The sequence below is a fragment of the Phoenix dactylifera genome, chromosome 3, assembly GCF_051530095.1.
Source record: "Phoenix dactylifera cultivar Ajwa chromosome 3, Ajwa_hap1_PhDact_Kaust_v1.1, whole genome shotgun sequence".
In the NCBI taxonomy this organism is placed as follows: Eukaryota; Viridiplantae; Streptophyta; class Magnoliopsida; order Arecales; family Arecaceae; genus Phoenix; species Phoenix dactylifera.
The window spans coordinates 42,272,232-42,286,643 of record NC_143192.1 but is presented as its reverse complement, the minus strand read 5'-3'; the positions used below and the strand labels follow the sequence as shown (position 1 = coordinate 42,286,643).

The window sequence follows — 14,412 nt, the reverse complement described above, 5'->3', positions numbered from 1 at the left end:
GACAGGCATAAAGAATCACAGCTTGGATATCCAAATCGGCTGGTCTGCCGGCTAACGTTGACCAATCAAATTGGCACATCTTTTTTATCAAATTTTAGTACGATATGCAAGCGAGACAATCATTTCCGTTTTTTTTTTTTTATCAATGCTCAGTGGAAGGTGCCGATTACAATCGCAACAGCCAGTAGGCATTAGTTGTGAAGCAGCTTTCAAGGCTTATGTAACCATGGATTCCTTTTCTTTTTTTTTTTTTTTTGGCAAGCAAGAGAGATTGACTCGATGAGATTAACAAAGACTTCCCTTAGAATTAATAAATCTATTGATCTATCTATTGCATGCAAAAATGCTGCTCTTGTTTTTGGCATCATATCATCCATAACTTCACTGCAGCAGTAAGACCACCATTCTTTGACACAATTTGATTAAGGGGAAAAAATTCTGGGGAAAAGAACTTGGACAAGTAACATTCCTGCTGCTACCAATGCCAACTCTCGAACATGCAATGTGTTGCACCACCGGTTGATTGCTACTGTGATTTCCCCACCCTTCTGAAACCAATATCCCCAATAACGAAAGTATAAATCCAAAAATATCCCAGTGCGAGGGTCAGAAACCCCTACTACTTTGAGTACGCAAAACTAACACCTTGAATCAGCACTGAAGGTCATGAAACAACATGTATGATGAAACAAGAAAAGAAATTTAGGTCACCGAAGTCCTGAGAAAAGCATAGACCAAGTTTACATTGGTAGTTTGCACAACAGTGGAAACTCTAATTCAAATGCTGCAGCCTAAAAAGTAAAGGCGATGTGATCTTTATTTGCATACATGTCCATCACTATAATGCTAAAAGAGTAATCAGTACATAACCAGTGCAAAATTTCACGAGAGTGCAAGCACAGTGAAGAACTGCAAACCTTGTATGATTTGGTGGTCGATAAGGATCTCACATTTCAAACAAGTCTGCAAAGCATGAGGCTTTGTCCTCTTTCTGCTGATGCCTAGTCTGCTCTTGATTGGCCTGCACGAGATGACAGAATGATGCCAACAATGAGGCCATACAGGGCCAACGCTTCGGCAAAGATGAGGATAAGGATCATTCCAACAAAAAGTTTGGGCTGTTGTGCATTGGCTCTGCAAAACAATTAAAACAAACCGCAGCAAATTTCAAAAGCTATACCAGTGGTAAACCATGTCCAGCACCAACATGAAATAAAAAGAATTGGCATCATTTTGGTCCAAATAATGCACTATCACCCCAAATACTATTTATTTTCATTAGAAAAGGCCAGGGCCGTTTCAAAACCAGTTTTGTAGGGCAAACGTGAAAAATTTTAAAACCTAAGTTGTCTAAACTCCTAACTGTAATAAATTTCCTGACAAATGGTTGCTGGAATTTATCGAGCAGTCCTACTTGTTCGGTTAGCAAAACAATCAGTTGGGCTTCCTTCCATGAATCAATCATCACAAAATAAGTTAATAATCTAGTACAGGGGCTTCGTTCCCCAACCACTGACCGGTGACAATTATTCCCACCTTTTGCCTGAATCAATCAGCCAAATGCAATATTGAATTTTCACATACCTAGAAATACAACATGATGCAATATTGAATTTTCACGTACCTAGGAAATACAACATGAACTCAAAAGATGGGAGAAGATGATGTGTTTCTTCAATGCACAAGCTCCAACAACTGTCAGTTAAAGTATCCCGAGAACTCCTTGTTCACCAGAGCAGTCAATAATGTGGTACTTCCTAGGATTTCCAACCATCACTAACCCTTGAAAACCAACTGTTTATTAATGTTGCACAAATTCCAGAAAGCATCCCTTTGTTTATCTCCTCTAAACACTGCTTCAGATCTGTCAAGGTCGGAGAGGGGGCAGCACCACAGAATAGAGTGTTCATTAGCTAGCAGACTTCTTTTTCCTTTTTTCCCCTTGGGGTATTCCCTATTGTGGGATTTGGTTTAGAAAATTCATCAAATCATAACTTCATTAGACCAAAAAATTACGAAATTTTGATCTTAGCTGATACCGCTTGCAATGATTTGTGGGTTATAAAATCCTACAAAGCTATAAGAAACTATTGATTTTTTTTGACACCCAAATGCAGCCCAAGCTTGATCATGCTACTCTCATGGAGAAAGAGTTTCACAAAGGAAAATGAAATGATGATGCCTGACAATAGAAGATGAGAGCGCTGTGCATTGAAACAATTTCCTTCACTTATCAAGTTTTCAGGTCATAGTCATATCAACTTAGGAACATTTAAGGTTCTCAAGCTGATTGAAATAGGCTCATTTGGTTAGATCCAAAATTATGCTTGATTAAATAATAAACAACCTGAATTTGATGTCGAACTTCAAGCTTGAAATTACATTCAAGCCAAGCTTTAAAAATAAGAGGTCTTTGGCAGCAAAAAAAAAAAGAAAGTGATTAGGGCTGCAAGCATTCTATTTTGTCAATTATTGCACATGACAAATTAGATCATGCATTCAATTGGTTCTCCAATTTCATTAAGAATTGTGAAAAGATCTTGGATAGGAAAGTTTTCATATAGAAGGACTAACAATATCATAAACATGTTACAATCAATGAACATATTTGAAGAGTGATATATCAGGAGACAGGAGACAGTGGTCTGCTAGCATCCTCCAAATTGGAGTGGAAAATTAAGGGCTAGGATAACTTACTAGGCAGCTTTTTCGGAATCAAGAAGAAAGTGAGCACAGGGTCTTGCTATGTTGATAATTCTAAATTTCCTTTGCCCACAAGCAATGAGGCAAATACTGCATTTCTATCTCCTCCAGCAAAATACCGATGATCCATCTCAATGCCTTGTCCTTCATTTATGGATACAATACTTAGATTCTGTTTTGTCTTTGAAATAATCGATGCTTCCATAGATTCTGTTTTGGTCTTCGACATCATCGATGTTTCCACCATCTAAATCTCGCCAACCTCAATGATTGCATGATGAAGATTCTCAATCACCCAACAAATCCTCCCTCCAACTAGATATTGTCTTTTGACAAAAGCTCAACTTTCTCAGGAACATATACATTTTTGTTTCATCCTGTAGATGTCATGACTCAACACTTAAATCCCCATTGTTCAAGCTAAACTCAACTAAACTTGAAAAATTGGGCCCTAATCCTTCATTTTCTTGTCCAAAAATAATCAAATTGAGGAATCATAACGTTGACTGCTTGACAAAATAAACAAGACGCTTCTAGGAAAAAGTCTATGGAGATGCATAGATAAGTTATTCGGCAGCAAATAGAAGGAAAAGATATAGGTGCTGCAAAATATTATTTTTTGCCAATTATTAGATAGGGCAATCTGGTTAAGTTATGTGAATTAGGAAGGAAGAATTCCTTGTTAAGTGCTTGTTAATATAGAGGGAATAACCACATCTATGCCATATGAGAATTAACAGAGATGCTTAATATTAAGGCTTAGTGACCTGATAGCTCTGAAGAGACTTGATACAGATGGAAACAGAGGGCTCAAGTGATATCAGGCAATCTGTTTTTGGATTGGGCTCAGTTTCTCAAAAATCATTATCCTAGACTCGTCGAGCATTGGTAAATTTCCTTCCTACTACCATGCTTGTTATCTATCTGTTGCAGAAGAAAGAATAATTTCAAATTAAGCTAACCTATATTGGCTTTATATCAATCTGGCGACATGCCCGAGTACAACTCATTTTTATGCCACAATGTTCCTGAACTATTCATGTTTGTTTGCCGACATGCCTAAGTCTGATAATGACCTAAGTCCAGCTTGTATTGAGCTCGATCATGTTTATTATGCTCGGTCATGCTCAAACCCTGAAATGAAAATCGGTAGGCCCATATCAAGCTCATCCATTTTCGGTTCCAACTTGGGTCTAATTTTGACTCAAAATGACCCCAATCTGGTTAATAAGATCAGTTCAGCTGTAAATTGTATCCTACTCGGCTTCTGCAATGTCTAAGCCCTTGTAAGATGCCTATCATTTTATATTTTAATCGATACCAAACGCTCCATGTGCTAGAATTCCAGTGGAATGATTATATTCTATATTTTAAAAGATAAAATAATAAGATTGTTAAGGATGAGAAAGCTATGAGGATTATAAAGACTTCAGTTCTTTTCTGTGACATCATCACTAAGAGGTACACTAGTCAGAAGGACTTTAGTTCACTTCAAAAGTTTGATGATGAGCCGTGGTACAAGAAAAGGAGCCAAAAGGTAGAGTTCCACATATCTTCTTCCTTCTAAAGTGATGACAGGAGCAAATATGGAATGGTCCACATACTTCTTATTTTCCAAGCAGCGGTGTAATGTTGTACAACCTCCTCACTTTGCTTGGAAACGTGTTTGTATATTCAAAAACTTCTCTCATTCGAGAGCTTCTAAACAAAAGATAAGAGATGAGACAAGTGAACAGGATAAAATTCATCTCTTTATTAGTCTTTGTCACTGACACATGGTTTCATAAACAAGTGGAGCTAGCTTCTATGAAGCATACAAAATGGCATAATGGGAGAGACGCTTACTGGTGTTTGGCAGCCATAAAGGATCTTACAATACTATGCTTAAAGGTTGCACGATTGACGAGGCAAACAAGGATAAAACTCACAAATTCAGTATGCTGCCAATATTTTCTTTTATTTATCATGATGTTGAAAAAGCCATAAAAACGGCATGATCAGTGCGCTGAGTTTTCTTTTCATAACATGCTATGTAAATTTAAATATGTCAATATCAATGCAATGATTTATGAAGAAACATGTTGTGCTATATTTATTTTTTTCTATGATGCTTAAAATCATGTACGATTAAATATTACTCTTCAAATGTTCATATAGTTTTATTATATGAATTAAACAATCAAAGGAATCTCTACATGAACTTCAGTCAAGGGTAGTTCCTTAGAAGGTAATTAACGGTAGCATTCTTTTGGGCTATTGGGAAAGGTTCCCCACATAATGGTAGCCTTCTTTTTTAGTAGCCTAGTAGAAAGCTACCGTTAATTAACTTCTAATGAAGTACCATTGATTAAAAGACCATGCAGAGATTTCTTTATTATTTAATTAATGCAACAAAACATATGAATATTTTTGACGAGCAGTATTTTATACTTGCATGATTTTGGACAACAAGAAACATAAATAAATAAATAGATCAAAACATGTTCTTTATAAACCACTGCATTGAATTTTTGTTAATGCATTTAAGTTTACATGCCATGTTACAAAAAATTTAAAATAAAGATGATGCCGCTTTCGAGCTTTTACATTATGAGGAATAAAAGAGCATAAAAAATGCATGATGCCATACCGAATTTGCAATATCATGAGTCCCTGCCTCGTCAGTTGCAATACCTCACATAGCTGCATAAAAGTCCTCAACCACCCACATTTGTTTCCTCCATTCACAATTTTGTCAGCCCGCTGGATTTTGGCTCCACTTGTATATATAGGGAAGCCTCACCTTGATTATAGGGATTTATCTTGTTCTTTAGATAGACTTTATCCTGTTCTTTTTGAGATATCGCTCACCTCATGAGAACTTTGTGGAATACAAACACATTAGGTGAGTGAAGAGAGACCACTCAAAAAGATCGTACACCATCCTACTTCCTGCCATTGTTTTAAAAATAAGAAGTCGACCAAACTTCACCCTTATAGCTTCTTATCCTTATTCCACTCCCTCGATACATCTTCAACTTTAAACAAAAGCAATGAATTTCTACGTGGTGTACTTCTCAATGATGACAAGGAAAAGAACACTTAAAATTTTAGTATTCATGGTTTTCTCATCATTGATATCCCTTGTACCATTCAAAATATAAAACAATAAGCATCCCATGAGGTGACCTAATTGCCATAAAAACCAAGTTTTAAACGTAAGTAGAATTTGGTCTACAATTGAACATATGTCATCAATCAGATTGAAGTCATTTTGACCAAGTAAGATCCGAACTAATTTAATATCAGATCTTGAGCACAAGTCAAGTTCAAAAATTTATTAGCAACATGAGCTAGCTTTTTCAAGTCACGAGCCCGAATTAACCATCATGCAAATATGCACCAATCCTAAAATGGTGTGACGTATTACATGGCTAGATGTTGCACCAATCTCTCTCTCACTAAATTTCTTCCCCCTCATTTTTTTTGTACTTTCATTTTTCTTATCCATGAAATTTCCCCCTCTATACATGATCATCCAAATGAACAAGTAGGGGGCGAGAGAGGTCCAACTGGAAAGGAATTTTGGGTTCAGGTAGAGAGAGATAAAGAAAGAGATCGATATATGTGCCTTTTTCCTTTTTATTGAGTGAAAGATATTTTGGAATTAAATGAAGGTTTTTAAGGAAAAAGTGACAAACATAATCCAAATAAGAATATTCTAAAATTCAAAACTCCTATCTTTCAATGTGGAATGGACATACTATACCATATCAGAGAAACAAGAGTTTTCAATTTTAGAATATTTCCCTTTAGATTCCATCTGTCATTTTTTCCACAGAAAGCCCTCCACTTAACTCCAAAATACCCTCCAATCAATTAAGAAAGAGGAAAAATGCAGCCACTGGATCTCCCTCTTGATTTCGTCTCTCCCTGCAAATACCACCCAGTATACCTCTCTCGTATACAGACTTTAGAGATGGGAAAATGAAGAAAAAAAGAGAAAAAAAACAAAGGAAGGATATCTTGGAGAGAGGGAGGTTATATTTTAAAAAAAGAATCTTTTACTTACTTTCCCACTCTCCTGTGCTCCTAAAATATTCATTTGTATCCCTCACCAGCATTACCTTCCTCTATTTCTATTTTTAAAAAATTTCATGTTTATGTTATTTGTACTTTCATCTTTATATATTTTTTCATGTTATCTTTTTCTATTTCATCTTATTTATCATATTTCATTTTTCAATTTTATATTATTCTATTTTCTTTTCTATTTTGCATGTTTGTTGTATGTCATTTTATTTTTTTCCTCAATTGTGCATTTCGCATGCTTATGTGCTCCTTTTTTTCTATTTCTCTTGATCTTTGACAACTGGTATGAAAACATTTAACAATTATCCTCTATTCTAGAAAATAAAATCCTTTTTGTCATCTCATTTCAAATTATTCCTTGTTTAATTATATCAGAAAATGTAATATCTTCGAAATGGAGCAATAAAAAAATGATCTTCATCAATCACAAAACTTAGTCCTCAAGGATGTTGAAAATTGTTGTAGAATAGCTAGTCTTCCAATTGTAAATCAATAAGATTGATCAAGGATCAAAATTGATATGCCTAAGGTCAACATATAAATACAATGTAATGAAAATGTTTTTCACTTTGCATGTTACATTTGTTACAATAAAGAAAAGAGTTTTGAATTTTTCCATTCAAATTCCATCTGTCACTTTATTTTCTCAAAGTACTCTTCACTTGATTCCAGAAATCATTCACATGTTACAAAAATAAAAAGTAACAATCCAATTCTCTCTCTTAATTTCCATTTCCCATCCAAGTCCAATCCCACCCAATCTCACTCTCTCTCTCTCATTGATTAGGATGATCAAGCAAAGAGAGATTTAGGAATAAGAAAAGGAAAGGGCAAAAAGAATCAAGCAGAGAATCATAACGCGAGAGAGAGAGAGAGAGAGAACGTAAATAGGGGTGACTTTCTCTTTGTATCCCTAATTAATCTCTTTATTTTGTGTTTTATTTTCTTATATTTTTATTTTTCACTTTAATTATCATGTATTTTTTGTTTTTAAAATGTTTTATTTTAATTTTTTTTACTTTTATCTTACGCTGGTCTGTCTTCTTTCCCAAACATGCACTGCACTACACACTATCCATTCTCCAGAGTCTCGCAGGCCCTTCTTCAACATTTTTCATGTTACTAAAAAAAAAGAAATAGAAACTTGGTTACATGTTTTGGACTAAATCAATAGGTGCACTGGTATTTTCAGAAAGTGATAAATGATTTCACAGAGAAGTCAATTTTTTTTAAGTATAATAGGAGTGCATTGGTTAACCTAGGGACAAATTAATTAGTGTCTTGTTGGGTATTGGTGATTGTATGAACACAATCTAACAAATCAAGCCACCAAGATCGCGGTTGAAGGATCATCAAACCATAAATTTGCCCTTTTTATATACAGTCCCATTTAGATGAATTTAAACCAAACATCCCTCACGCACATCTTGCAACAGAGCAAAAATCTCACAATGAATAGGATGGCTTAGAAATGAAAGAGAAAGAGAGGCATATCAGTGCAGTGAACGGTTTAAAGTAAAGCAACACAAATTTGCCTTTTTTATTTCAACATCCAATCATAATTCATCAAAAAGATCATGCTATGGATCACTAGCATAAACCCAGCGATCAAATCGTATCCTTTATGGTTAATCTGAAAACCAATCCGGCAGCATAAGAAGCTTTTTGTTTCACATCCATCTATAATCACTCAAAAAAAATATCATGGCACGGATCCCGAGTGAAAACCCAATAATAAAAATCCTAAATTTAACCTAAAAGAAGCCGACAGTTTTTTAGAGAGAGAGGGAGAGAGAATTTCCAGCAGCCTGACTTGAAAAGGAACAAATATATAGACCAAGATTAGGACAATTTCCTAATCTTCACAAAAACCTTATAAAATAAAAAGAAAATAGCAGCGGATCTCAAAAGAGAAACACAATATTATTGATTGGTACCTGACGCCGGCGTCGCCGACGATGCCGATGGCCATGCCGGCGGAGAGGCCGGCAAGGCCGCAGGCGAGGCCGGAGGAAAGGTGGGCGTAGCCGTCGAAGAGGTAGTAGGACTTGGCCTTGGGGTTGATCCCGGTGCTGATGATGACGGCGATGATGAGGCCGTATATCCCCAGCACCCCCGCCATCACCACCGGCACGATCGACTTCATCACCAGCTCCGGCCTCATCACCCCCATCGACGCCACCCCCACCCCGCTCTTCGCCGTCCCGTACGCCGCCCCCATACCTGTAAATCAGAGAGTCCACCAAGCCAACGGCTCAGATCAGACCCAATTCATCATCATCACAAGAAGAAGAAGAAAGAAACGAGAGAAGACATGGATTATTGTTGTTATTCTTACAGGAGAAGACGAGGGCGGCCGCGGCGCCGAGGAAGCCGAAGAAGGGGGCGGTCTCGTCACCGCTGAAGCTGGACATCTTCGAACGCGAGAGGGTTGAGAGGCGGTGAACGGATCTGGAGACGCTTCTCTTTTCTTTTTCCTTCCAAAGGGGCAGGAAGAGGAGCGGAGAAGAAAAGAGCACCGGAAAACGGATCGGAATTCTCCTTTTTATTTTTCAATTTTGGAAAAAAAAAATAAATTGTTTTTCCGTGGGCGGCTATGCAACTTGCAAGGAGGGTTCCAGTTTGCGGCCCTCCGCGGGACAGCGTAAGGAATCGGACAGCTTGATTTTGACGGCAGGTGATGGGCCGAAATCCTGGCGGACGAGAAGGGGAACTCGTGTAACACGTGGCAAGAAAAAAAAAAAGTTTGAATTGTTACTGGCGCACGCACAGTGCACGTGAAGCAATGAAAAATCGGGCGTCGGATTTCGGACCGAGTGACCGACGTTATCACTCTTCGACTCGCTTGGTAAATAATTTTACCACACTGATTTTTTTTTCTTTAAAAAAGTTGATTCTCGGATATATATATATATATATATGAAAAATAATTTTTATATATTTGGTTGATAAAAATGATATAAAAAATATTTTTAGAATAAATTATATTTGGCTGAGCATATATTTTTTTGAAAAAATTACATAAAATATATATTATGCCCTTAATGAGTTATAAAATATTACATGCATAATTTTAAGTTATTTTAAAATATTTAAATATAAAAATATTATAAAATAGGTATTAAAAAATATTTATTAGGTTGGGTTTTTAGAATTCTAACAATTTCTAATAGTTAGATAATTTCCTTATATGGTGTTAATTATTAATAGGTATTAATATTTTTAATATTAAAATTATCATAATTCTTCTACATCGTCGTAATTTTTAATAGTATATTTTTAATAATTTAAGATAAACTATTAAAAAGAATATTAAAAAATATAATTGTTTAAGGATATTTTTGGTAAAAAAAATCACAATTCTCAGTCTACGAGAAAGTGGCTTTTCCATCTCACATATAATTTTTTTTCATAGAATATAAAAAACTTATTCCCATAGAAAATCTCTATAAAATTCTCCAAATAAATACGAGGTATTTTTTCTTTCGTTGACCAAATTTTTCTTCTTCCTTTCTCTTCCAAATCAGACTAGCCTTAAGAGTTTTGACCTCTGCCTAGATAACTATCAGACACCAACCAAGAGGACCAGTATTTCAGCTTTAAAAGCCTACATGGTAGCTACCCTGCCATTATGATTAATGCCCTGTTCGGGAGAGCTGTTGGCAGCAGAACTGTTGGAAGTAGAGCTGTCTGAAGTAAAGCTTTTATAAAAAGCTGTTTGCTGTTTGGTAACTAAATTTCTAAAGTGTCGTGGTACTTTAACATGTGTTTAGTAAACAAACTGAGAAAGTACTTTTATATGACAAAATTACCATAAAGGATATTGCATAGTATTATACAACAGAGCATAATAAAACATAATATATATTAATAAATAAATATACGATATAGTATAATATTATTGTAATGTAAAATAATATTATTATAATATAGTAATATGATATTGTATAGCATAGCATAATAGTAATATAATTATCAATTATCTTGGATGACACTATACTTCTCTTCTCCACTACATCAATAAGACAACTCAATTGCTGAGATAGTTGTGCAGCACCCCCTACTTTCTTGCATTTCTTATCATGCAAAATAGGGCTAACTCTCTTCTTTCCTCTTTCTTTGTTAGCATCAATGCAAGTGTAGTATTAACATTAAAATTATCAGTGGGAACATCATTAATTTTATATGCAATAATATGATGGTCCTCATTTGAGTCACCTAAGCCCTCAAACTTATTATTATTAACCCCATCCTACCTCTCATACGCTCCAATTGTGTCCTCAACATCCTTCTGCACCAGTAAAGCTGGTGCCCAGGCCCCCTCCCCAGTGGCACTAGTATCTCTAAATAATCTATCCAATTTTATGGCATGTTGCAGACCACGTTCTCGAAACTTAGCTGCATCAGGAATCTCCTGCAAGTTAATAATATAGTTGTCAATAGTAGTTTATAAGTTAGTATAAAAAATTTTACAAATATTAAACTAGTGGCACATGTACCTGCAATTTTTTTTTCCAACATGCATCTGATGCATATATTGTATTTCTAACAGGATCCCATCCAAGCCCTATTTCCTTTCCCACCAATTTCATCCAAATGCTCCAATTTGCTTTCAGGTTATCCCACTTATTTTTAATTTTTTTGTGGTCATATTGATTTCCAGTCTTCTCATTGAATTTTTCAATTATATTGGCCCACCCTATCCTATTGAAATGTGTTTCTGGGCGATTACCAGCTTCAACTTCATCAATACATATATCGATAAACTCCTCCATCAATTTGTCATTCCAAATGGCCTTCCTCTTTTTCTCATCTTGGGTTGATGGATCAGCAAGGGTATGTTGGCTCTTTTTAGACATTTGTTCTTCTTACAATGCAACAACAAAAACATGAAATATTTTGTCAATCATAAGTCATAATTTCATCCATATTCATAAAACACCTTGTAAAGCATATCTACATATGCATAATTTACATACATATAGATTACGTACATATATAACTTAGTATGTCATTTTCATTTTAACTCTTTTTTAACATATGGACCCCTAGAATCCTATATATTCATATATTAGTCCTATTGCTTGATGGGATTTGCTAGTTTGTATTCAGTCAACAATCAATAGCAAGTGAAGTAATCAGTACAATGTGTTAACAACATTGTTTAATTCACAAAACACATGTTACATGTTAATAGCTGTATGAGTACGGTTAATAACTAAGCTCCAATTTTTTCTTAATCAAGTATGATAATAAACAAAATCTAGCAATGCAATCCATGCATAAATGGAAACAAAATATTTCTTGATTCGACATGTATATTAATTGTTTCCTAATAACTGAATAACTTTATTAGTAAATATTATAAAGCCGACAAAGTAGGGTATGGCCATATCCTCTCTCTATCTCTCTATTACAAAAACAGAGAGAGAACTCTTTGTCTCTCTGTTACAGAGTGTAATAGAAATGTAACAAAGAGAGAGAATATTGGTGAAAATAGAAACCAGCATTTTGCCCCATCAAACCTGATAACCAAAAGATACTAAAACACAACCAGGGTATCATGGATATATTATTACAGGAGCATGATAAGATGGGTAAAGACACCTATGATAGACTGAAATCAGATGGATGACTAGATGATTCTAGAGTGGTATGCGATACAAATATGCTGAGGCAACATCAACATTGTACATTTCAAAACACTCAGCCAAAAGAAAGTACATGCATGCAGAAGTATGTATAGAATGCTAAGTTGATGGTAGTAAAACTAGGAACGAGAAGGTGCTGCAATAGTAGGAGCCTGTAAGTCACTATAGATGATTAAATATAATGAAGAATCAAATGAAGAGGTATGGGTCTGTGTAGCCAAAACCTGGGGAAGTCCCAGCAAATAGAAGAGCTCAGATTACACAAAGGGTTGGGAAGAGGAAGAAAAAGATTAAAACATGGAAGCTAGTTGTAAACAATATTCGGAAAAGCTTCTGATTATAATGGATGTGATCCTGAATATAAATGATTTGCAAATATGGATTTGTAATGCAAATCTCAATTACACCCAAATAATTGGGTTTATTATTATATTCGATATGTATAGCACAAGCAGTGCATGAAGCAATATAAGTTCCATAAAATACAATTACATGAAAAATACATGGATATTTAATTAGAGTACATAAAACTATTAACTACAATAATGAGATGATGCAAATAAAGACTACTGGCACTGGAATCACTAGCAGTGGATTTTGTTGAAGAATGACAATGTAAGTAGTAATTTGGATCTTTAAGTCAAAAGCATAGGCATAAAATATTTTGGCTAATTAAGGATAAAAGGAGTATTCTTACTTCTTAAAGCTTCAAAGTGCAATGAAGATTGCAAATTTCTGAGCCAGTAGGTGACAGTATTTGGCAGAGGATGATCCAATCTTAAGTTAGAAGGCAACAATAATATTATCAAACCCCAAAGCACCGCTCACCATCAAAATTCTAAATACAAAACTATTGACAGCTGGTGCGGCAGGAGAGATTCGGAAAGAACCACAGAGAGAACTCTCTCTCTCTCTCTGTAACAGAGAGAGATCTTGCGATCCACCGTGGACTGCGAGATCATTAAGGGTATAGTGAGAGTTCGCGGTCCACGATAGAGAGAGATCCTCTCTCTGTAATAGAGAGAGATCTCGCAGTCACCCGTGGACCGCGAGATCAATAAGGGGAGGCACCGTGGACCGCGAGATCAGTAAGGGGAGGCACTGTGGACCACAGTGCTACGGTCCACGGTTTCGCAGCTTGAGCCTGGAATGCGATGTCGTGGTCCATGTGCTTTTCTTTGCGGTCCACGCTCGAGGAGGACCTCGGCGTAGACCACGAGGTCGATGGAAAAAAAACAAAAAATGGATTTTGAAAGGTACGGAGAAGAAATTAAAAATTTTTTCTTCTAAAACGTGGTTCAAAAGATACATACAAAAATAGAAAAGAAAAATACCTTTTCTTGCGGAAGGGAGTCTAACGGCTAGGGTTCTTGGCTCTAGTAGATTTTTAGGTTTATAAAGGGACAAACTATGTAATTATTATATTTTATTATGAGTATTTTGGTCAAAAAAACAGTTTTCCGACAAAGCTGAAAACAGCATTTTCGGAAAGCTTCAAAATGGAGCTTGTTCCAAAAAGTTGTTTTCAGCTTTCTGAGAAAGCTAAAACAGCTTTCCAAAATTTTTACCAAACACTCTTTTTTATCCAAAAGTAATTTTGGGTACTTTCTGGCCCTCTAAAAGCTCTCCCAAATGGGGCCTTAGACTAGCAATGGGCTAAGGAGGTCCAAGAAAACTACTGAATGTAACATACAAACGAAATTGGAGTCCAGCCTTGGATTTTAGGGTTCCTTTTCCAGTCAGGCTCTAGGCCTTTGATAGTTTGGTGCATAAAGTAAATTGGACCAGGCCCACGATATTGATTTGTTGTATAAGAGTTTTAAACCCGCTCGATATGTCTATCTATATTTTTCCCACCTGGTGCCTTACATATTGCTTGATTCAGGGCAAAGAAGAAAATTCTAATATTATACAAGCCAAATTTAATTGGTTGTATAGTTTTGGCCTCCATTGAATTCATCTGAATGCTAGTTATAAAAAATAAAAA

General features: G+C 35.6%; 2 protein-coding genes across 2 annotated transcripts; both read right to left on the bottom strand.

Moving 5' to 3' along the window:
• Window positions 1-679: 679 nt before the first annotated feature.
• Window positions 680-9,420, bottom strand: LOC103718497 (V-type proton ATPase 16 kDa proteolipid subunit). The gene is made up of 3 exons (XM_039122238.3): window positions 9,113-9,420; window positions 8,712-8,997; window positions 680-1,134 (listed from the first exon to the last, which is right to left on the bottom strand). Exons 1-3 carry the CDS (start codon window positions 9,186-9,188, stop codon window positions 1,002-1,004), a joined length of 495 nt encoding a protein of 164 aa, XP_038978166.1. The 5' UTR covers window positions 9,189-9,420; the 3' UTR covers window positions 680-1,001.
• A 1,606-nt stretch (window positions 9,421-11,026) lies between these two features.
• On the bottom strand, window positions 11,027-11,633 carry LOC149768108 (L10-interacting MYB domain-containing protein-like). Its single transcript, XM_089929942.1, has 2 exons — window positions 11,274-11,633; window positions 11,027-11,188 (listed from the first exon to the last, which is right to left on the bottom strand). Exons 1-2 carry the CDS (start codon window positions 11,631-11,633, stop codon window positions 11,027-11,029), a joined length of 522 nt encoding a protein of 173 aa, XP_089786068.1.
• Between the last annotated feature and the right edge of the window lie 2,779 nt (window positions 11,634-14,412).

Coding starts and splice junctions, on each gene's coding strand:
- LOC103718497 (XM_039122238.3), bottom strand. CDS start 9,188: ATGTCCAGCTTCAGCGGTGACGAGACCGCCCCCTTCTTCGGCTTCCTC. Junction 8,998..9,112: donor GGCCGCCCTCGTCTTCTCCT/GTAAGAATAACA, acceptor TCTGATTTACAG/GTATGGGGGCGGCGTACGGG. Junction 1,135..8,711: donor GTCGGCGACGCCGGCGTCAG/GTACCAATCAAT, acceptor ATTGTTTTGCAG/AGCCAATGCACAACAGCCCA.
- LOC149768108 (XM_089929942.1), bottom strand. CDS start 11,633: ATGTCTAAAAAGAGCCAACATACCCTTGCTGATCCATCAACCCAAGAT. Junction 11,189..11,273: donor GTTGGAAAAAAAAATTGCAG/GTACATGTGCCA, acceptor ATTAACTTGCAG/GAGATTCCTGATGCAGCTAA.